Source organism: Anabas testudineus, chromosome 5 (genome assembly GCF_900324465.2).
Source record: "Anabas testudineus chromosome 5, fAnaTes1.2, whole genome shotgun sequence".
NCBI classification, from domain to species: Eukaryota; Metazoa; Chordata; class Actinopteri; order Anabantiformes; family Anabantidae; genus Anabas; species Anabas testudineus.
Genome location: NC_046614.1, coordinates 11,096,381 through 11,118,549, shown reverse-complemented (window position 1 = coordinate 11,118,549; position 22,169 = coordinate 11,096,381). Strand labels below are relative to the sequence as shown.

The following is a 22,169-nucleotide window of genomic DNA, read 5'->3' as shown; positions in this document are numbered from 1 at the left end:
TTTTGTTTTCTTGGTTTTTGCTGTTTCAAACATTTTACTTCATTTGCACACCGAGGTCAGATGGCACTGCCTTTATTAAAGGACATGATTGTCACAAGGGTGGATAAACATATTTAAGCTGAAATCTGTAAAATACTTAAACTTGCAGGTCACATGTTGTGTATTTTGTCCTGACACGGCATTTGTGGTAATGCTTGTCGTTACTGATCTGACACCACTATGAAACTGTTACAACGGCAGTAAGCACTCAGTTTGGTCCAGAGATCACACACTCCAAGTACATACAGGATGAATACAAAGTGCAGTGGTTGCCAAACAATAAAGAAACATCTAGCTTTACAAATCGTGATCCAGTATTTTTTTTTTTTTTTACAATGTTCACGACAACATGTATGGCATTATCCTTGATTTGCATAAAGTATCAAAGTATAACAATGCCTGCTGACGAGGTTAATGTTTTATGAGGTAAAGGTTTAACTTTAATTAATAATAAAATATCAACAATTTAAATGATTTACCGTTAGTAAAATAAAGACTGGGGAATAATTTAAACCTGCTAGATTATGACATGAATACACTCCAAACCACCTGCTTTTTCAGTGTTTATAATAATCAATACATCTTCATCAAGGGGCAAAGGAGCAATGGAGAAGCTATGGAGGTGATCGGTGCAGCAAGTGCTAAGTCATGAGGATGAGTGAGAGACTATGATTTATCATAATCAGATACAGTATAACACATCGGACAGACTGATGATGATCTGCTTTATTCAGTGAAGTCAAACATGGAAAGTGAATCAATTTGAAATGTTTTCACTTTCGCTGAGTGAGCTCTTGCTTCAACAGTTTCCGTGTGTGGTGGCAGCGGAACAGTCGAGGAGCAAACTGTTCTCTGTTCTACACCAGTCTTCGTCTTTTGCAGTCACGCTCCATCTGGTCTTCGGACGTGTTGGTGGCTGCACCCAGAGGAGACACTTGATTCAGCATGGAGTCATCGGAAGCCTGACCGAACAGGGCCATTAGCAAAGCAACACCAAATCCTGTGGCACGCTCCCCCTGCACAGACAGAATGAAACAAAGAGAAGAGTCAGATTCCAGCGTTGTTACTGTAAAGTTAGCCTTTATGTGTCTTTTTCAGCATTATTGTGACTGAAACCTAAGACCTTGTTTGTTCTAAACATAGTAAACTGATGAGAAGGATGGATATTTATGCTGCAGGATTGTAGCACAGTAAAAAAATTATTGTTTTTTTAGAGAGCCCTTTTTTTTTTTTTAGCTGAATCACAAGACCAGGACAGACAGCCTTAATAATCTGAGCTGCACAGTCAGAGCACAGACCTCAACCCTACTTTCTGCAAAAAAGAACAGTCCAATGTTCCTCCTGGATGTTCTGCAGGTTTAATTCACAGCTATAGAAACACACCTATCTGATGTTATTGCTACTAGTGGTTCAACCAGTAATTAAAACATTGTTTCCACTTTTTCCACTATCGCTGTGTGTCAGCTTGTCTCGTCTTGACACTGCTGCTATGCTTGTTTCTTCAAAATATGTTGTCAAACCAGCTCCTGGTTTGAAAGCACCCAGTAAAACTTAAGGAACTTATCACTGTCACCTGAACCAGTATCTGTTAGCAGACAAAAGCACTCAGTACTCACAGCGTGGACAGGAGAGGCGATATCAACATGGACCCAAACACCAGGCCAATCAAAGCCCAAGTGGGAACCAATGAAGAGGCCAGCACAGGAGCTCTGGGCGTTCTCACGATCCTGTCAAAAGAAAATAATGTTAACGTTCAGCAAAATAAATTAAATAAAAGCAGTCACCAAATAAACATTCCCCAACTACAGAACCAAACTCAGAAAGTTAGAATGGTTTTTGTCAGTCAAACGAGCTCTAGTCCAAACCGCCAAACTAATTTTCTTAAGAAGACTCCACATATTGTGGCACCTGACTACAATTAGATTTATTTGAGGTCATTATTGCAATGGTACTTTTTATACTTGCACTATGAGGTTTTTATTGTTATTCTCAATAAAGATCAGAGTTTTTATGTTATTATTTTAGGCCCATTATATTTGTTAATACTCTTGACTTAGCTTAGATCCAATCACATTTTATGACAAATAAATGCAGAAAACCACAAAATATTTCTTGCAAGTTGCTTTTGATAAAAGCTACATAAACTGCATATTTCCACTTCTTTTGTGATGGAGTTTGTCACTTACTGCCACAGAGTTCTTCATGTCAGCTATGGCAGAGGTGAACTCGCTGAAGTGCAGCTCAGGGCAGTAAACAAGAGGATGAGCGAGGTCTCCACTGCTACGACCGGCATGAACACAAGCAACCTCCCACTGCTCACTGTTAGTCATCACAGCTGCATGGTACTTTCCTGTGGAGATTCCCTGGGCACAGAAACAAAAAAAAAGCTATCAGCTACAGAGACAATGCCTACATTCAAGGCCAAATTCACCCAATATTATCTATTAAGCGTATCACCTATTGGTTTGTGGTATAGGATGAAATTCCTCCACTACGTGGAAGGTTAAATAACCCACCTGTGCCCCTGTCAGTGTGGCCATATCCAGAATAATATCAGCCGACAGGTCTTTGCTAGCATAAACCACTCCATCAGCCAGCACCAGTCTGCCTTCTGCATCAGTGTTGTTGATCTCCACTGTCCTAAGAAAATGCCATAAAACAACATTTACATTTTACACCACTGCCCATATTCATTCCTGTTCAGTTGGTCTATATAACTTAAGTTTGTATGTCAAATCAAAACAGGATAGACAAAACAAAGTAGCACATAGAACAATCCTGTGGATTTTGATACCCTGTCCATCAGTTAAAACAGAACAGGATTACATTATTATCAAAAAGTAGTGCCTCACTTTCCAGAGTACAAAGTGTGGATATCATCAGGTCGTGTAGCTGTGGGTCCAACAGCGTTCTCAGCAAGGCAAAACACTGCATGGAGGTTATCTTTAAATCCCTGAAACAAACAGAGGACAGAGTATCGTTAAAAAAACTGAAATGCAGGGAAAAACAGGATGGTAAATCAGCTTCAGTGGGACAATCCCAAACATTGTCTCACCTGTTTAATAGTGGCTTTGAAAGCTCCCAAAATGGCAGCAGCTCCACCACAGTCTCTCTTCATTCCTGGCATTGTGGTCTAAAAATATATATATACATATGAGGAAAACATGCACTTAATTTATTTTATCTCTTATGTTGTTCAATTGTTGCACCTCTACAGGCAAAGAGAACAACCGTAGTCTAGTGATATATTTCATCAATTAAATCACATGATGAAAAATAAGGAACATTTTATTATTACTATCATATTATTACTCACACAGGATTACAGCTTCAGCCCATCTTTAAAGGCTGCTGAAGTTTTTACAGACCAGCAGATGTCACTGTACTCACTTTGTTTTACAACTGTACAAAGTCACCAAAGATGAATAACGCTTCATACATCAGTAGTCTATAAATGAATAATCAGAAAGGCTGTATCAGATTGTTTGCAAAGAGCCAAAACAGGCCCAAATGATTTTAAGTTTAACTAGATTTTAACTTTTTAACTAGATAGCCACAGCACAGATGTTCCTGGGACATATAATATATATATATAATAATAAGGTTTATTATAATATGTACAATAGTTATTATCACATCTCTAGTGGAATAACAGGAATACCTTTCCCTTAATGCTGAGTCCTCCAGTGTCATAGACAATGCCCTTGCCCACCCATGCAATGGTTTGGGTTGCACCATCAGGTGTGTGACTCAAGACAGCTAATGCAGGAGGATGCTCTGCTGCCTTTCCAACACCATGGATACCTAGCAGCATGGAGAGATACACAGATTAACAACCAACAATCAATCTGAAGATTTTTCCGTTTTCTTTCAGGCACATACTCAAACACAACACTGAGTTTCCCAAGAAAAAGAGTGCATCATTTTTAAAATCATCACACTTGGAAAAAATTTAATTGCTGAAAAGCAATTACTCACAGGATGTAAATATATGTAGCTATTAGAAATCAGTAATGACAAAAGTCATTTGAGCTGCCATAACACATGTTTATGAGACACATACCTCCAAACCCTCTTTTATTTAGTTCTTCTCCACGTATGATCACTGGAGTGATTCCAAGTTCAGTTCCCACAGCCTTGATCTCCTAAAACAAAAATGTATTTCTTTGGCAAAGGTCTGCAGACTAGGAGTATACTTCTGTAACAGTGTCAACAACATTCCTAAAAGAGAACAGTTTCACTTACGTCTAAGAAGTGATCTGTGTTCATCTCATTGCAAGGTGTGTCCACAATGCGAGCTGCCAGCCGCACTCCATCAGCAGCGTTGGAGAGACACTAGATATAACAAACGCAATCAGCTATGGTATAAATGCTCTAAAATAATTTCATAATTAAAAGAAAATGGATCACAGCAGTTTACCTCAACTTCTGCAGCATCCAGGGAGCTACTGTCTTGCCCTAGAATCACAAACTCTACCGTGACATGCTTTTTCTCAGTCCTGCGTGATGACGAAGAGCGGCGAGAGAAGATGGGGAACGCCCGGGCAATGGCACAGGAGGATGCAAACACATCAGAACGCTCACACACCATCTGGAAAGGAAAGGAATAAACAAAAAAAAAAAAAAAACTCACGTAGGCACAGATCAATTGTAATGTGAAAAGCAATAACAAATACATGTCCAATGAGGATACTAACAATAATGCAGCGGTTGTTCCCTCCAGGCAGACAGGAACGGACCAGACGGGACACAAAGTGGGCAGAAGATGGGCTGTTGTGCCTGCTGACCCGTGAGGGAAGGGCGGCCACCGTGGCATGGTTGAGGTACAGAGGGCAGCTGTCGGTGGGGTTTGGATTCAAAGTGTTGAGAGCTGCCTGCCAGATCTGAGAAAACATGAGACAAAACTGACATTTTAGGTTCACATCAAAGCTGCTTGTTGCTGTGTTGTTAAAGAACACAGACACATGAGGGGTGCACATACAAGTGATCAAGAGTTTGCAGGATTTAATGATTAGCTGTCTACACAACTCTGAAATTCAAGAACTGAGTAGAAACAGGCTAACATCCAGCTAGTTCACAGCCTATCATCTTGAACAATGTCTAAGACTGTGTGTAGCATCTGAGAGCTCTGAAATGCTTCATCCCTTTCATGTCTTATGTCTAATTTAGCCATAAACTTTGTGACGTCTGGACAGAAGAAAACCAGATGAAGAATCAGTCAATATGGATTTGTTCATTTCAATGCTTCTTAAAGTTCTTCTCAGACGCAGCAAAAACAGAAGCACACGGTTAACAGTCACATCACTTTATCTTTATTGTCAGAAGACAGATAAGCTTTGTTAATGTCTGGTTACATTTCCTTGACTCACTCTATCAGGCTAGTTTTTATAAGCTTGCTGTCACCTTTGCACAACCACTTCTGAGGACTTTGCACGACAGACTTGACAGAATGAAACAGGAAGATCTGTGTGAAGATCTGTACAACTGCAAATAGGAACAACTGTCGACTGACACGTATAGGACGCCAATAGGTTTAAAAATTTTAATTAAAACGCTATAATATTATAATACATATGCAAATCTTGAGGTATCAGTAATCAGGTACTCCCCCTAGAAACCAGCAAATGGAAAATTCATATTTTGACTTGTATAATCCTCCCAGTTCACATCTAATGAATGAACATGTTAAGTAGCATTAGAGCCACTGAAAGTCTGCAGTATAATACCATTATTATTATTAAAATGAACAACATTGTAATTTACTTTTTCACAAACGAAAACCAAACCACCTTGAAAGTTTAATTAACACCGTTAATTGTTACTGTTAGAGCCTCACCTGACTAGTTAACCGGCCTTTTACGATAGGGACTGGTTACCTTTAGCTAACCGTGTTAACGTTACATTATGGCAGCTAGCTGTGCTAGTCGTGTTAGCTTAGCATCAACACTGACGTTAGCTGTCAGACAGACATCACTCACGACGTTTACATCACCTCTTTGCTGACGACCGGCTGCAGTTTTCCTTTGATTTGGTTCCAGCCAACTTGCTGCAGGTTGGTCTGTTGTCCGATGATGAGGACAGGGCGACTCTGTGGCTCGGAGTCACCGGCAGAAGCCTTGAACTCCAGCACCACGTTCGCCATTTTTGCGACTAGCTGAAGAGGCGCTAGCTGACGGAGCTGGACGGACCCCGGGCGGACTGCCTGGTGCTGCCGGGACCGGCGACGGCAGCCGACAGGGGACAAAGGGTGCGGATGGAGTCACAGATTGTAGTTAAACAATAACAAACTAACAAAGAAGTCACTTTGATTTCACAGGAGAAACATCAGCATTTATCAGTATATATAGACTTTATGCCTGTGTTGCATCTCTTCATAAGAGTTTATAAATTGTTATTGCTTATGTGTGCACAGGTTTGTTTTGTATTGTTTGTTGTAGTGGGATCCTCTGTTTTAAACTGGTCATTGTGTATCTTGTTAAACTGTAAATGTCAGTTTATTTGGCAGCTTGAATGTGTCTTTGGTAACACCATCTTACTAAAACCATAAGCCCATTTTCATCTCAAGATACTCACAAAGTCTCACATTAACGTTGTTTGTCTTTCAGTACAGTTCAGCTTATTAGGTTAATTACATCAACTCTTTTAGTAAATGTTTTGCATTTTGCACCAGTTGGTTTTGTGTTGTTGGTTTTAGTGGAGCCTCTTTTGATTTTTCATATTATATCAAATGGATTTATTGTTTGCAGACCAACTCTCTGACTTGTCTATTTGTGTATCAAAATGTGCATTGTAAGTATAAATTAATAATAAGGCGTACAGCTAAAAATACAGCTGAGGCAGCCATAGTAGCAATTAAATAGTCTTTTAATAGTTAGTTAATAGTTTATACTAATAAATAATTGGTGTAGATCATGTGTTTCCACCCAGTAAAAAGCATTCAGTCTTAATCCACACGTCACCATCAGCAGTGAAGGATCAGAACTTTAAAATCCTGTTCCGATGTTCCAGTCATGTTCCGTCCACGTGACGTCATAATGAGAGAACATCCAAACCAGTCCAGACCAAGTCCTAACTTCACTGACTTAACCACAGTGAGTGACCGTCAGACCGTTATCCACAAGAAATAAATTGTCGACAGCAAAAAAATCTCTCTCTGATCATCATGGAGAAAAGATATAACTGTAAAACTAAGGTAAGATTTTCTCGTTCAACTCAGAGAAATGTTTTTTTACCTTTTCCTCAACACTGCTCTAAGGCTGTGGTCACACTGTCACTTCTACATGTTGAAACCAAACAAATCCTTAAAGCAGGAGATTTTCACACAGTTTCATAGGTTATTTAACAGAGAAGTGTTTGTCATACACTTTATTTAAAATGACAGTATTTTACATAAAAGAAAACTCTCAATGATCATATAAAATGATATATTTCAATGCAGATTGGGAAGGATGCAGACTGTGAAAATGGCACATTGTACTGTTTTATAAATGTGACATTAGGTTAAATAAAGAGTTATTGTTACATATACATGATTAAACTATTTGTGTAGTTGTGTGATTTCAACACTTTGCAATTCCCTACACCTTCACTACATTTCAGAAGAGAAATTTGCACTTTTTACTGCACCACTGTTATTTGAGAGGTTTGGGAAAATTGAAGACACTGAATTTTTTTAAAAAATAAAATATGTTGCAGTGTTATATGTCTATTTACAATATTAAGTATTGAGTATTGAGTTCTTATGAGTATTTCACCACTGAAGATGAACACTGCTTGTACTCTGATGTATTTCAGGTGCCTCGTAGAGCACAGAAGGGGCAACACTACCCAATATTTTCGCCCTCATCCTTATGCGCCAGCTGCAGCAGTGCCTCCAAGCTTGGATGTGCACGACCTCAGACAGACCATCACCTTGGCTCATGGACATCATCTGAATCAGTCCAGTCAATACGTAGCACTCATGCAGCAGATTGACAACTTGGCAAAAAACAATCAAGGCCTTGTGCATGAGAATCGCTGCCTGCAGGGCAAACTGGGGAGAAAGCTGCACATGGCAAAAAAAGACATCAAGGAGCTGGAAAGGGCTCTTCAGAACGAAAAGGATGAGAAAGCATCCAGGCAGGAGACAGGCCAGGATAAGAAGTGGGAGGAAACTATCAGAGAGAAAGACAAGGAACTCTGTTTTCTTCGAGAGAGCCTCAGTGCACAGAAGCTGGAGAAAGAAGCAATCACAGATTTCTATAAGAATGAATGTGATAAGTTGAAGGCTGCCTTTGAGAACGAACTGAAAAACATGAAGTCAGCATGCGACGCAGCGCAAACAGCAGCCCTGCAGCAAATGCAAGCTGACTGTCAGAGGGCAGTGAATGAGCTGCAAGAACAGCTCACAGAGAAGGATAACGTGATCAGCAGCCTCCAAAGTGAAATGAAAGCTCGAGCAGACGAGTGTTTGAGCATTTCATCCCAGCTCAACCTCAAAGAGCTGGAACTGATGGAGAGCAGGAACTGGTGCAACTCTCTGGAGGAGAAGTTCAAGAAGGAACTTGAAGAGAAGGAGGAGCACTCCAAGAGAAGACAGAAGGAAATGGAGGAGCTGTGGGCTGCTAGAGAACGTGCCCTGATGAAGAAGGCAAGGAAAGCAGAGGAGGATCTAGAGCGTGTGATTTCTAGAAACATCCATCTTCAGGTACTGTGCTCCACCTAATAATTTATCTTTAGGATAATTTGGATTAAAACAGGTTGTTTCAGAATAAACTTGAAGAAATGAAATCAGTAAGACTGTCTTTGTCTTTCTAGGAGCTTAAGTGCAAAAAGAAGAAGAGGCTGCAGCAGCAGCATCGAGGCTTGTGCGACAAAAAGAAGCACAGAAGTGGCTCTGTGGACGAGCCTGGCACAGCACGTCTGGCTCCTGGAAGTTTGCAAATGGAAGCGAATGAGATGAAAGACGAGCAACAGAGCTTCATGTGCGAAGAGCAAAAAGTCAAGAGGGTGAACGAGGAGGTGTCCGTGTGTACGACTCCTCCAGCTTGCAGCACGTCGGACTCATCCAGCACGTCAGATCAGACTGGAAGTAAAAAGAAAAAGGAGAGGCGAGGCTTCTGGGGCTGGGTGAACAAGGGGAGCAGACGCAGTCGAGGGGAGGAAAGAGATGCTTCTGTGGCTCAAGCTAGAAACAACTGAACTATACCAACCACAGCTGCCCCCACTCTTACCCCCACCCCCAATTTTACCTCTAACCCCCACTTTTACCCCAACCCTAAGTTTTACCCCTAACCCTAATTTAACCCCTACCCCCACTTTTACCCCCACCTGTTATTTTACCCTTATCCCCCATTTTGCCCCCACCCCCACTTTTACCTCTAACTTCTACTTTTACCCCAACCCTAAGTTTTACCCCTAACCCTCATTTTTCCCCTACCCCCATTTTTACCCCACCCTCACTTTTACCTCTAACCCCATTTTTTTTTTATCTGCCTTCTCCCTGTTCAACCCAGCATAAGCCTCACCCTCCGCTCACCCTCAGCTCACCCTCCGCCTCACCCTCCTCCTCCGATCATCCATCCACTGCTCTTTTCTCTCTCATGTAAATATTATTAAAATGCAATAAATTCACAGGTTTCTGTCTGTTTGTGACGACTGGTAGATACTAAACCAGCTCCAGAAAAATAATGGCACCATTGACTTAATATTTTGTTTCACAGCCTTTTGAAGCTCATCAAGCGATTACAGGTATTTTGCTCCACTCCTCACGAGCAAACTGCTCCACCTGTCTCAGGTTTGGTGCCTTTCTCCAGACTGCATGTTTCAGCTCTTTCCACAGATGTTCAATATGATTTAGATCAGGACTCATAGAAGGCCACTTCAGAAAAGTCCTAACGAAACTGGCCTGGACTAAAATGATGGTGCCCCTAGAAAAGACATTGAATAATTTGACAATAGGGACACGTTAAACTAAAGTGGGTCCTGTAATCATCATCACAGGTGTCTTGACTGACTTGTAATCAGTCCGTCTGCCTATTTGAAGGTTGAAAAGTGGTCACTGTGATGTTTGGTATCATGGTGTGAACCACACTAAACATAGACAACACTATATAATGAAAAACTCAGACTAATGTATGAATTGTGACATATTCTAAACCATTATTACTATTGTGTGAACTATGAAACTGTTGAGCCTGATTCAGTGTCAATCAACTCTAATGGAAAAAAAACAACAACAAACAACTGCAAAATCCTTTAAATGGTAGTGATTTGTTTATTTCCTCTTCCATTAGTGCCATCTACAACTAAACCAGGATATCCAAGTTGAATATTTAAGTCAATCTCAGTCAGATGTTTGGAAGACACACAATGTGTTCACATGAAAAGCGGCAACAGAACAATTCTTAAAGACATTTTTCAAACATTATCGAAAACATTTCACTGCAACTTCCACGGGATCAATTTCTACTATGAAAGTTCACATTTTTACTAAACATATGCATAAATGTAAGAAGGATTCCTACTGTGAAATGTAAACTTTCATGTCAGAGTGCAAATAGTTTAAAGCCATGTTACAATACAACAGCAGGTATTAGTGGGAAAAAGACAATCAATTAAGAAAAGGGGAAATATCAAAGGCTGTGTGTCTACTGGCTTTCAACTGATAAAAAGGCATTTCATTCACCACCTCCATTTATAAAAAATACTCTTAAAGAGAGATTTTTAAACAACTGTATAATGCTAGATATTTGTAAATGTCTGAGCTGTGCCAATGTTCCTTATTTCAAACGTAAAATAAGAGAAATAACTAAAGAACCAATTTATTGAATGTAAGACACTCAACACTCTTATGTGCAGCTTCTTGTCACTTTGGATGAAGGATGTGTAGCTGCAGGAACCAGAGCTTGTTTCAAAGACACATTTTAGTGTCTAGTGTTTCATTGGTGACATCATATGTGAACAGTTTGTTCACATATGATGTCATTTAAGTGTAAAGAAAAATGTCAAATGTAGTGAACAATGAATTAGTCAATCAACTAACAATGGATGCACATTTTAATAATCAGTTTAAATAATCAACTACTGCAATCCATCATCAAAATCTAAAACATTTCCTGGTTCTCATTTGTCAAATATGAAGGAACTGCTGCTTTTCCTGACCTGATATCAGAGTAAATTTAATAAATCAGAAAAAAGGCAAATAATCTGAAGACATTGGTTTGGGACGTTGAAAACTTAGCATATATGAACCAATTAGACATAGTGAATGTCATATTTACTAAGGACACAAGACATCATCAAAGCCTGAAATTCAATTGTTTGGTTTATTCTCTGGCTTATTTAACTGAATACCACCACTTCATACCTAAAATGTGACATCCAGCTTCAGATGTGCTTTTTATTGCACCTACAGTACAGTACACTCTGACCTGAGGTTAATTCTCCATAATGTGGGATCTATAAGATACTAAACTTCAATGTAAGTCATGATAATGTTAGAATAATACTCATTAATATCAGTCTACTGTTTCCTACACTCTGGACACAATACGAAAATAGTGTCTTATTAATTGCATACAAGGTTTATAGCACCTGTTATATATTTTAAAACAAGTATAACAAGAACACACGCACACACGCGCACACACACACACACACACACACGCACACACACACGCACACACACACGCACACACACACACACACACACACACACACACACACACACACAATCATCCGAGTTCTCTTGCACTTGTGTCCACTGAGGACAAACATGGAGGTTTCAGTCTGTGATGATTAAAGAGTGGACAGTGGACAGGTTTCAAGTGAAGATGCTTGTTTAGTGTGCTTCTATTAAAACTTCTTAAATTCAGTCATTATGGTTAATACATCATGTAACAGAAGATAATCCAAGAGGTCTGATTGTGTTAGTAAAGTGTAAGACTACATTTTAGAGAAGTCATTGATGCTACTGGTGCATTAGCACATAGTTTAAGTGCAGCTGCATGTGACATGTACGCACATCATGACGTGTCAAATTAGAAGCTATGGATCATCACACATGTTCATAGAGATTTGTGTGTGCGTAGTTATGTGTGGAGACTTTGGGCTACACTGGGATTCGTTTTCACTCAAACACCTGTGCAGCCAATAATGCCTTTATGGTCTTTAACTTAGGCGTGACACAGGTTTCCATTGGCTCCACAGGTGTTTGCGATGCCACAGTTCTTCAGGATGTGGTTAAAGTGGGAGGCAGTGCCGCCAGTGGCTTCTTTGGGAGGGAAAGGCTTCATGGTGGAGAGTATCAGGGCCAGACAGTCTGCCACGTTTTTGTTCGGGGCACAGGCCAGAGCTGGTGTGTGGCCTGCACAAGGTCAAATGGGGTCAAAGGCTGCTACTTTGCGACTGTAACACAGAAATGTAATTATTCCTGTTTTTACCTTCCTCATCTACAGCCATGACTGCTGCTCCTCTGCTCAGCAACACTTGCACAACAGTCGCCAGGCCTTTCCTCGCTGCAATGTGAAGCGGCCTACATGAAAAAGTAAGAGAACCTGAACATTAAAGCAAGAACTGCAATAGTCTTCATAATATCTAACAAGCTATATTTCACTGCCTTGCTGGGCATGTGACTAAATCTTGATACTTGACTCTTGACTTGATGTTCTATGTGACATTTGAAAAAATATAAAAGATAAAAACTTGTGAGGGGTGAGTGCAGACTTTTTATAGGTACTGTAGTGACCAGTGTATGAAGACAACTCACATTTGGAGAGCACTGTTTGTTGCATTTATGAGGGAGGAGTCACTGATCTCTCCCAGGATCAACAGGGCACACATCTCATGACCCTGCAGAACAAAACGAGCTGAAATAAATGACATGCTAAAGCCATATTGTAGAGTAGTATAATCTAATGTTTTTACAGCACCACATAAAAAAAAAAAAACATTAATTCTGAAAACAGTCTGATTATATTTTTAACAGGTATTTTGGAAGCTTTGCACTTTAATTGATAGTTTTATAAACTATAGTGTGTAATAGCGTGTTTCTACACTCATGCAAAAGTGACACTGCATATATAGGATACATGCATGTGTATGTGTGTGAGACCTTGCTGCAGGCTAAGTGAAGGGCTGTGTTATTATTGACATCCACAAGGGTCAGGTCTGGCTTCGCTTTGTGCAGCAAAAACTCTGAAATAAAAAAACAAAAAAAAAAAACAAGATGTCTTTCACAACAAACACATACCTGTATGTTGTAAGCGTTTAACTGGTGTTATCATGTGGAGTGACGTAACAGGGAAAAAAAGTATGTGGTGTGTTAACAGTGACCAACCAGTGAGGACTGTGAGGAATAAAACCTCTGCAGACGTGCTAAAATATGTAATAGGTATTCCTTTGATGCCTTTTGTTCAGAGATGACAACTTGAATGTTTTATCAAACTGAACTCATTTCAATCACATACCAACAGCTGCGGTCTGTCCACAATCTGCAGCAACCATTAGAGCAGAGAGTCCACAGTGGTCCACAGCATTGACCTCTGCTCCCTGGGCCAGGACCAGCTGGAGCCCAGCAACATTTCCTGAATAAGCAGCTGCATGTAGTGGGGTCCTGCACGGCACACAAACAAAAACACAGAATGAATGCACAAATTCACTGCAATGGAAAATAAATACGCCTTCAATTCACAATTTAATGGAAAAGTGATACAACATTAATGTACCTGCATTTTATTTCTATTACATACGTAAAACTTGTATCTTATCAAATCCACCAAGGCTGAATTTAGAAATTCAATCCTTCAAGATGTTCATGATTATGCTACACGCTGCTGTCTTTATAGGTTTCTTGTGCCCCTATGGATAAAATGTTGTTCCAAATATATAAATAAATAGATTTTAAGTGGCTTTTACAAACATTATCAGGTTTTGTAGTAAAGCCTGTAAATGTGTGGTACACCCAAGACCAAATGCCAAAAAGACTGGTAATTATCCATATGGAAACTTGCCAACTGCATGTAGATGTGCACCTACATGAAATATAGCTTTAAAATTAGCAGCGTCCATGCACTGAGCTATGCCTGCAGTGCTACAGGAAAGAGACCAACAACCATTAGTGCTCAGCTTGGAGCAGGACCCACCTTTCTTTGGCATCACTAACAATTACAATTTGACGGCCAACAACCTTCACAAGAAGCTCAGCAGCATCATCATGTCCATTAACTCTGCGGAGGAAAGACAGAGTTAAGTTCTAATCTAAAAATGTGTGTGAATAAGAAAAATGAAGAAGCCTTTACATTAATTAGGATACGTACAGAGCACAGTGCAGTGGGGTGAACAGATTTCCTTCCTGGTTGCTGAAAAGTTTGTTTTCAAGTAGAATTTTCAAACATCCTTCATGCCCTACAGAGGACCCGAAACAAAGATGGATTTACTTGATTATTCATGTCCACATTTTCTCAGCCACCACCAAACTTTCTTCTAATATATAAAAATACATTTTACATCAACTCTTGTCCCCATGTCTCACCTTGGTAGGAAGCCCAGTGGGTGGGCGTGTAGCCTCTGTGGTCCAACAAGGAGTCCAGAGGATCAGCTTTCAAAGCAGCCTTTATCAAACTGTGGAGGAGCTTTGCGTGTCCACGGGAGGCAGCAAGGTGCAGTGGGGTTCTTCCCTGAGAGTCTCTACACAGAGCAGATGCCCCATGTTCCAACAGAGCAGAGACACAGTCCTCACTGCCTAACACAGCCTGATGAGAGAAGACGGGGAGAATTAACAAGGGATAAGACATACATATGCCCAAACACGGCAAATACACTTACAGCTCTGTGCAATGCAGTGAAGCCCTTTCTGTCTGCAGCATCAGCCTTCGCTCCTTTCTCCAACAGGATATGAACACAGTCGGTGTGTCCTCCCAAAGCTGCCATCATGAGAGCCGTCCTGCATACAACAAACAAATAAAATCAATCAATCATCAGTAGGGGTTGGACCAGCTTAACTGTGTTTAATGCAAACATTTTGTCACATATTGTGTTAATGTCCCTAAACACGATTTCACAGTAAAAAACACATTCTTATTAGGTTTGTGTGAAGATAATCAACCGTACATATGTACACATAATATGCTATTTGTTTTCATTTAATATTGTCTATTAAGTAACAATTAAATATATTCTTAAAGCTACAATATACAGCTTAAGCTAGAGACTGAAATTAGTTCACTCTCCTCCATTCAGTCCTTACGCTCCCTGTTCTGCCGTCATTACACCCTTACAATAAATGAGAATACTCCAATGCTTACTAATCATATAGAAATAACTTAAAAGATCTGGTTAGAAAGGCGAGCCTCTCTCAAAAATGTTTAGAAGCAAGTACACAGGCCAACATTTCATTAACATTCCCTGCTGGTGAAAGTAATCATCTTCTGTCGAAGAGAAAGGTGATTATATCCTTGATAGCACCATACAAAAACTAAGCATGTTTGATTTTTAAATAATGAGTGACTTACTGTCCCTGTGTATCAGAACTGTCAATGACGTTGGCACTTTGATCCCCGTTGACCAGTAGAAGCAGACAGTCCACGTGGCCCTCGGCAGCTGCAAGTACAGAGAGAATAAAATGACAATGTACGCTAATATTAATTTTGTTTGTTTGTACAGAAAATACAACATATAGTTAAAATTTCATAACATTTTGGGTTTAACATCTGGACAATGATTTTTTTTTAAACAGTGGTTTCCATCAAAATCCATTAACATGACACTAAAACAACCCACAGACACACCTGCAACATGGAGAGCTGTCCACTTGTGCTTGTGCTCCTTCAGCGTGTATGAGGCTTGATGTTTTAGCAGCACCTCCACACATGACACGAAACCTCTCCGAGCAGCCAGGTGGAGGGCAGTTCGGCCTTCAATGTCCCGCACATCCAAACTCACCAATGTCTCACACAGCAAACACAGGGCCTCACAGTGACCGTAATATGCCTACAATGACAAAATAAACAGTGGAGTCAAAGCCTGGTACTTGGTAAAGTGACGGTGCTAGTACATTTCTGTACATCATAGTGTTGTTTGTACTACTCACAGCTAAGTGCAAAGGGCTGACTGGAATATTACTTTCAACCTCTTCTAGGCAGTTGAAGGAAATCTCCAAGAGCTGCAAGACAGGCAGAAGAAAATTAAATCAGGTTGAGTGTGCAACTGGTGGACAAAAAATAAAGTCAAAGCATCCAAATCAAAGAGGCTACTAACCAGTTCAAGGTGCTGCTTGTTCCCACACGCTGCTGCATAGTGGACAGCACTGTAACCCTTACTGTTCTTCAGAGTTGGGTTCGCTCCGTTGTCAAGTAAGAAGTCTAAACACCTGAAGAAAGAGTCCAAAAATGTTTGTTTTTTGCACTGTTTTTAAATATAGTAAAGCATTTTCACTCCTGCCTTGTGAAGTTTCCAGATTTCCAAATAATGACATTGACTTTTTTTTTTATACCATCTAGCATTTTAAATTCTATGTGATTCCTCTTTCTTTTCATCTGATAGTAGCACAGATCTGCAATTTAACATGTTTGTTTTGACTTTATACACTATTAACTTCTGAAAATCAATGATGAATTATTTACATAATATTTAACAATGTGTGTAACATGACAATGTGTGACCTACAGAGAGGCCTCTTGTTCCTTCTCCACACTGTAGTCAGGCTCAGAGTTTGTGTCTCCCCTGTGGAAAGAAAGACCAACACTTTTAAAACGTGCTTGAATGATTTTCTCCAGGACGTTCTCTCTGCCATCTCTGAGTAAAACATCAACATGTGTGTGCTCTCTTACCCACAGAAGGTGTGTGAAGCAGCAACATAGTGCAGAGGGCTGCAGCCTGTCAGATCCAGCTCATTGACTTCAGCTCCGGCTCTCACCAACGACATTGTGCATTGTCTGTTCCCGTTGGCTGCAGCATAGTGCAAAGGAGATCTACAAGGTGCAACGGGGGACAGCTATAACATCAGGTGACACTAGTACACAGTTAAAATCATAGCCCCAGCCATTCAGCATTACTTACCTCCCCAAATTATCCTTTATATCCAGTTCAGCACTACTATTTAATAGCAAGTTCAGACAGTCGACATTTCTGCCACAAGAAATGAAAAATAATGAGAAAGAGTGAAAAACACAGCCAACATATCGTCTTATGTTAAACTAGGCAGAGGTTAATATTGTTTGCTGTATTTGGGATTTCTGTTTTTTGTGTTTATATGCTGCTGACACAGCAAACACAATATATAACCCTTGATATTGTCACATTTTGCTGGTGTATTTATACAGTATTAAATAGTTTATATCTCTTAAAAAAAGAATTTAAAATAATATAACCACATCAAAAACTATTTTTGCAATAAGAAAAAGGCATTTAAGTTGAGCATAACAAATAGTATGTGTGTGGGTATACGTGTCTGTTAGTTCCCTCACCCTCCAGAGGCAGCTGCATGAAGGCAGGTTCTCCCCTGGTCATCCAATGTGTTTATATCAAATCCAAGTGACAGCATTTGAGAAGACACAATGTTGTAAAACTGACCTGAACGATACACAGACAACAGTCCACAAGAGGAAATATTTAAAGTTGTGTCAGTAACTGCACATAATAAAGCAGCCAATAAATTAAAAAAAGAGAGCAAGGCATGATGACTCTAAAAGATTCTTACCATTAAACAGTAACTTTCGACAACAGTCTGGAAAACCATACAGTGCTGCCAAATGTAGTGGAAGCATCCCATGAATCCCCTGTCTTTAGTGATCATAACAAAGATTAGTTACATAGTATAGCATGTGAGTAAGTTGAAAAAAACAATAATAAAAAAAAGAGGTTTTCTTTATGCTTTCATGTTCAAGTAGTGGAATAGTAGCTTCATATTTTGTGATCATTAGTTAGTAAGCACAACATTACTCTTTTTGTTATTTTTCTTCTGAAGGTGTTTATATTGTATTGTATTGTGAGGCTGTCATACCTGTAAAGCAATCAAAGGTTTGGGCTCATCCAAGAGGAGAAACATACCTGGACTTGTCCGCACCATTTGTGAGTAGAGTGCTGATCAGCAGCTCCTGACCGTATCTGGCAGCAACATGAAGAGGAGTGTTTCCGTACACGTCAACACAGTCAATCTCACCCCCTGTGTATGAGGGCAGAGGGAAGCATGCCGTTAATTTGATGGTGTTTCAAAAGTGGGTGTGTGGTGAGGATACAATTTCTGTGTTTTCATGCAGTGTGAAGATTTTCTGCACGTTTACTACCATTTTGGATCAGAATCTGGGAGCCTGTGAAACGACCGTGCATAGCAGCCATATGCAAAGGGCTCTTCCCTTCTTTATTCTGTTAAGCAAAAAGAATGTAAATTGTACATTTATTCATCTGCCTGAAATCCAGGACACTTCTACTTAACTGTCATATTTCTCTTTTTTGTACATTTTAAATGCAAGCTCCTCACCTGCATGTTGACATCAGCTCCATTGTTGATTAGCAGCTCGAGACACAGCACCCCGCTGGAGGAGGCAGCAGCCAGATGCAGTGGCGTATTGCCATGGTAGTTAGCCTGATTGATGTTGGCACCGCAGTTCACAAGCTCGGTGGCCACAGTGTCCTGTCCCATGTGGCAGGCCATGTGGAGTGCTGTGTTTCCAAAAATGTTGGGCTCATCAGCCTGAGAAGCAGACGAAGAAAATGTTTGATGATGGAAAATGAAACATATGAAACATCTTAGAGGAATTGACAGAACCAAGAGACACCGTTGTTTTACTTTACGGGACAGTCAACCACAATACCTGGCGCAATCTTAAAAAGAGTAGGGTTCGAATGATTTGGATTCCTTACAGTTTATCTTTCAACAAATACTTACAAATATGTATAGTGAGTAGAATAAAATAAGCAAATAAATAAACAAACAAATGAATAAGATAAAAATAATAATAGTTTTGACCAAGCAACTTTACCTCCACTCCCAATTTCAACAGATATTTGACCACGTCTAACTGTCCACTGGCAGAGGCAGCATGGAGCGGGGTGTAACCACATTTGTCCTTACACATCACATCTGCACTATGAGACACCAGCAGTTTAACAACCTCCAGATGTCCTGAAAGAAGATTTTTACATTTACGACAAGAATCTTCCATCAACGTGATATCATACATACAACCCACTCATTCATCAACCTGTAGCCTGCAAACTGAAGCACAGTTAGTGTACAGGTGAATTTAGCTTAATATTCATCTCATTTAGATTTTATTTAGACAAATAAATGATTGTCAAAAACTTGTCTGATTTAGAAGGAATGTGCAAAGTGTGTTAATAAGCAAAGCCAGTCAGTCAGCCAGTCAGAGTATGTTATCCTGAACTGAGCCAAAAATCATGTCAAAAATGTTTTGCACATCTATTTATTAAAGTTAGGAAAAACAGAATTTATTTAAATCTTTCAGAGATATGCTTCTGAAATAACAATTTGTTTGATAGCATAAATGATTAATGCTAAACAAAAGTAATTTTCATACTTACATGTTTTCTTGAATTTATTTTAAACATTTTGCAATGTTGTTTGAGTTCTTAGTCAAACTTGAGTCAAGTTCTGGAAGCATGGATTTAATAAAATGTCTCAAATGTGTTATTATCTACTCAAACTACTACTACTCATGCATGTTTTTATAGTAAAGAAAATGTAAAAGAAAAAAAAAAGTGTGGCACTACTTACCAAGATATGCAGCCCAGTGGATCGCCTGCCTTTCCTTCTTGTCTTTGGCACTTATGTTGGCACCTTTGCTCAAAAGCAAGTTCACCATCTGCACAAGCATTATACCTGCTTCAACTAATGTGTCTATCAACTTATCTCAATCTACAACAGGGAACATTTATTCTAATCTGGTTGGCTGCAACACTTGAAAGAAACAAATTACCATTAATTCACTTGCTTATAGCACAGTAGCTCTACTTTCAATTTAATCTAACAGACATAAAGGAATAAATGTGTAGAAATTAAGAAAAATGCTAATAGCTTCATAGCTTACCTTTCCATGGCCACTGTGTGATGCATGATGTAATGGTGTCCTTCCTGACTTGTCAGTAACATCCAGGCTGCAGACGTGAGGTATCAGAGCTTCAGCACAGCCTGTAGCCCAGTTTGCAGCTGCCATGTGTAAAGGTGTGTGCCAGAATTTGTCCCGTGAGTTCACCTCTGCCCCATGCTTCAGTAGCAGCTCCACAGCCCTCTGAGAGAAAAGCATGAAATTCAGTGAATATGAACCTTACACTTGAAGATTTATTGGTCAAGTACTAAGATATTTTTGTGTTTTTACAATCTCCATTTGTGTTTTTTAAAATAAGAACATACTTCATTTCGTGAGGCAGCTGCTCGATGTAAAGGAGTCAGTGAACCCTGGTCCTTAGCGTTGACATTTGCATCTGTAACAGAGGTCAAAAGCAAAATTAGACTTTGCTGCCAACATTTGGTACATTTTAGTTCCTCTTATGGTCTAGGACATTTCCCACAGAAGGTTTTTCTACCTGAATTAATAATTAGGCCCATAATGTGGACATCACCCAAATAAGCAGCAGCATGAAGTGGTGAGCTTTGTTCTTGGTCCTGAGGGAAACAAATCAAACATATGCATCACATATTTGTCCGATAATAGAATTATCCTGTATTACATGTTATTTTCTGACTACAAATGTTATCTTAAGGATTGTGGAAAGTCATATTGTGTCACGCCTTGTTTGGTATATATTCTTCAAATAAAATACATCTGGATCAAATTTTATTAATTATTAACAAAACACAGTACTGTAGAGATATTACCAGTGAATTGACATCTTCATTATGGTTCAACAAAAATGTCACTTCTTCCGCATTTCGACTGAATATAGCCTGGACCAATGGAGACTGAGGGAGACATTTGACAGACAACAAATAAAGAACATGGAAAAATGTTAAAGTTAAATTTAAATGAGGTTTTCTCAGATAGTATTTTTTCAGAGGACAACAACACCCAAACAAGCAGCAATTAAAGACAACTTTTATCACTGAATTTGTTTAAATCTTCTAGGATGTTAAATACACTTATCCCATAGCTGAGATCCCAACAAATGTTAGATTTATAAGTGCAAGTAACATTCTCTTCTGTGATCATGTCCTGTAATAATTTCAATTATTTAATTTACTTGAGCTAAATATTTGAATTTAAATGATCTACTTAAATGCATTAGCTAATCTACATAAAGTAAAATCATGTTATCCTACTGCATCTTCTGCATTTATTTGAATGACGAATAGTTATGAATAGTCCTGGCAACACTTTTTGTAAATGTATGTGACGTTTTATTCTTAAACACAATGGACTAGAAATGTGGATCTTAAGTAATGTTGGTATTGAAAATGTTTTGTTTAGCAGGATGTTGATTCACTGTATTTACCAGGGATGCCAGTGACCCCAATAACAGATAACTTGGTGCATCACAAAAATGACATGAAGCATCAACTTCCACTGGAAATAGTCTTGCAAATCGCGCAAAATGAAACTTTAACTTATTTTTGGATGTTAAGAAATCTGAGACATTACCTAGCTAACGTTAGCAAACTTTGCTGGACAAGTTGCTAATAAGACTAACAGCCAGCTGTTTGCAGTGTTGATGGAAGTACCGTTAGACAAGCAGCAAGCCAAAGCTTTATTCACTAACATACCTGGTCCTTGATATTCCTCAACTCCATGTCCCAGTCACTCTGAAAGCTCCTTCACTGAGACTGTTTGTAAACTTGATTAGCGCTACATGTCACTGTGTAGCAGCTAGTTAGCCTAGCTTTAGCTTAGTTAGCTGCTGTGATATGTGACGAGTACAACACAGTTGTCAGAATATCGCGATGAAAGAAACGTGATTTGGAGGAGTTCAGCTATTTCAATATAAATATTGACAGAAAGTACACAACCTCAATAAAAAATCAATAAAAGTGCAAGGCTTGTTTTTTTCTACTTAGGTAAAAGTATAAAGTACAACGTCTGAATGTTACTTTAAGTACAAAAGATACACAGTTTTCCACTAAGAAAACTGTGTATTTTAACCAATGTAGAATTTAATGCAGGTGATAATATAACTTGTTAAGTTTAGTCCAGTCAGTC

At 39.3% G+C, this 22,169-nt stretch overlaps 3 protein-coding genes across 3 annotated transcripts; 1 reads left to right on the top strand and 2 right to left on the bottom strand.

The window, feature by feature from the left end:
- Positions 1–56: 56 nt before the first annotated feature.
- On the bottom strand, positions 57–6,241 carry npepl1 (aminopeptidase like 1). The gene is made up of 12 exons (XM_026350085.1): positions 6,032–6,241; positions 4,737–4,922; positions 4,460–4,630; positions 4,285–4,374; positions 4,103–4,184; positions 3,701–3,843; positions 3,095–3,172; positions 2,892–2,992; positions 2,556–2,679; positions 2,226–2,402; positions 1,656–1,766; positions 57–1,055 (listed from the first exon to the last, which is right to left on the bottom strand). Exons 1-12 carry the CDS (start codon positions 6,179–6,181, stop codon positions 897–899), a joined length of 1,572 nt encoding a protein of 523 aa, XP_026205870.1. The 5' UTR covers positions 6,182–6,241; the 3' UTR covers positions 57–896.
- An 870-nt stretch (positions 6,242–7,111) lies between these two features.
- Positions 7,112–9,219, top strand: LOC113153393 (protein CROWDED NUCLEI 3-like). Its single transcript, XM_026346999.1, has 3 exons — positions 7,112–7,231; positions 7,834–8,725; positions 8,836–9,219. Exons 2-3 carry the CDS (start codon positions 8,000–8,002, stop codon positions 9,217–9,219), a joined length of 1,110 nt encoding a protein of 369 aa, XP_026202784.1. The 5' UTR covers positions 7,112–7,231; positions 7,834–7,999.
- A 1,052-nt stretch (positions 9,220–10,271) lies between these two features.
- On the bottom strand, positions 10,272–21,894 carry LOC113154560 (serine/threonine-protein phosphatase 6 regulatory ankyrin repeat subunit C-like). Its single transcript, XM_026348827.1, has 28 exons — positions 21,737–21,894; positions 20,855–20,938; positions 20,563–20,641; positions 20,390–20,460; positions 20,067–20,267; positions 19,754–19,841; positions 18,999–19,141; positions 18,497–18,709; positions 18,303–18,381; positions 18,067–18,181; positions 17,717–17,799; positions 17,484–17,589; positions 17,077–17,145; positions 16,848–16,988; positions 16,684–16,740; positions 16,276–16,387; positions 16,109–16,180; positions 15,807–16,008; positions 15,531–15,618; positions 14,845–14,962; positions 14,552–14,771; positions 14,337–14,424; positions 14,163–14,246; positions 13,488–13,633; positions 13,133–13,215; positions 12,788–12,870; positions 12,462–12,553; positions 10,272–12,385 (listed from the first exon to the last, which is right to left on the bottom strand). Exons 1-28 carry the CDS (start codon positions 21,761–21,763, stop codon positions 12,195–12,197), a joined length of 3,135 nt encoding a protein of 1,044 aa, XP_026204612.1. The 5' UTR covers positions 21,764–21,894; the 3' UTR covers positions 10,272–12,194.
- Positions 21,895–22,169: the final 275 nt, after the last annotated feature.

Excerpts from the sequence above, each read along its gene's own strand:
- LOC113153393 (XM_026346999.1), top strand. The coding sequence starts at position 8,000 with ATGCAGCAGATTGACAACTTGGCAAAAAACAATCAAGGCCTTGTGCAT. Across the intron at positions 8,726-8,835 it reads CTAGAAACATCCATCTTCAG|GAGCTTAAGTGCAAAAAGAA; the intron begins GTACTGTGCTCC and ends TTGTCTTTCTAG.
- npepl1 (XM_026350085.1), bottom strand. The coding sequence starts at position 6,181 with ATGGCGAACGTGGTGCTGGAGTTCAAGGCTTCTGCCGGTGACTCCGAG. Across the intron at positions 4,631-4,736 it reads GGAACAACCGCTGCATTATT|ATGGTGTGTGAGCGTTCTGA; the intron begins GTTAGTATCCTC and ends TTTCCTTTCCAG. Across the intron at positions 2,993-3,094 it reads TCAAAGCCACTATTAAACAG|GGATTTAAAGATAACCTCCA; the intron begins GTGAGACAATGT and ends TGTTTGTTTCAG.
- LOC113154560 (XM_026348827.1), bottom strand. The coding sequence starts at position 21,763 with ATGGAGTTGAGGAATATCAAGGACCAG. Across the intron at positions 16,009-16,108 it reads TCAGCCCTTTGCACTTAGCT|GCATATTACGGTCACTGTGA; the intron begins GTGAGTAGTACA and ends TTGTCATTGTAG. Across the intron at positions 12,554-12,787 it reads ACAAACAGTGCTCTCCAAAT|GCCGCTTCACATTGCAGCGA; the intron begins GTGAGTTGTCTT and ends TTTTTCATGTAG.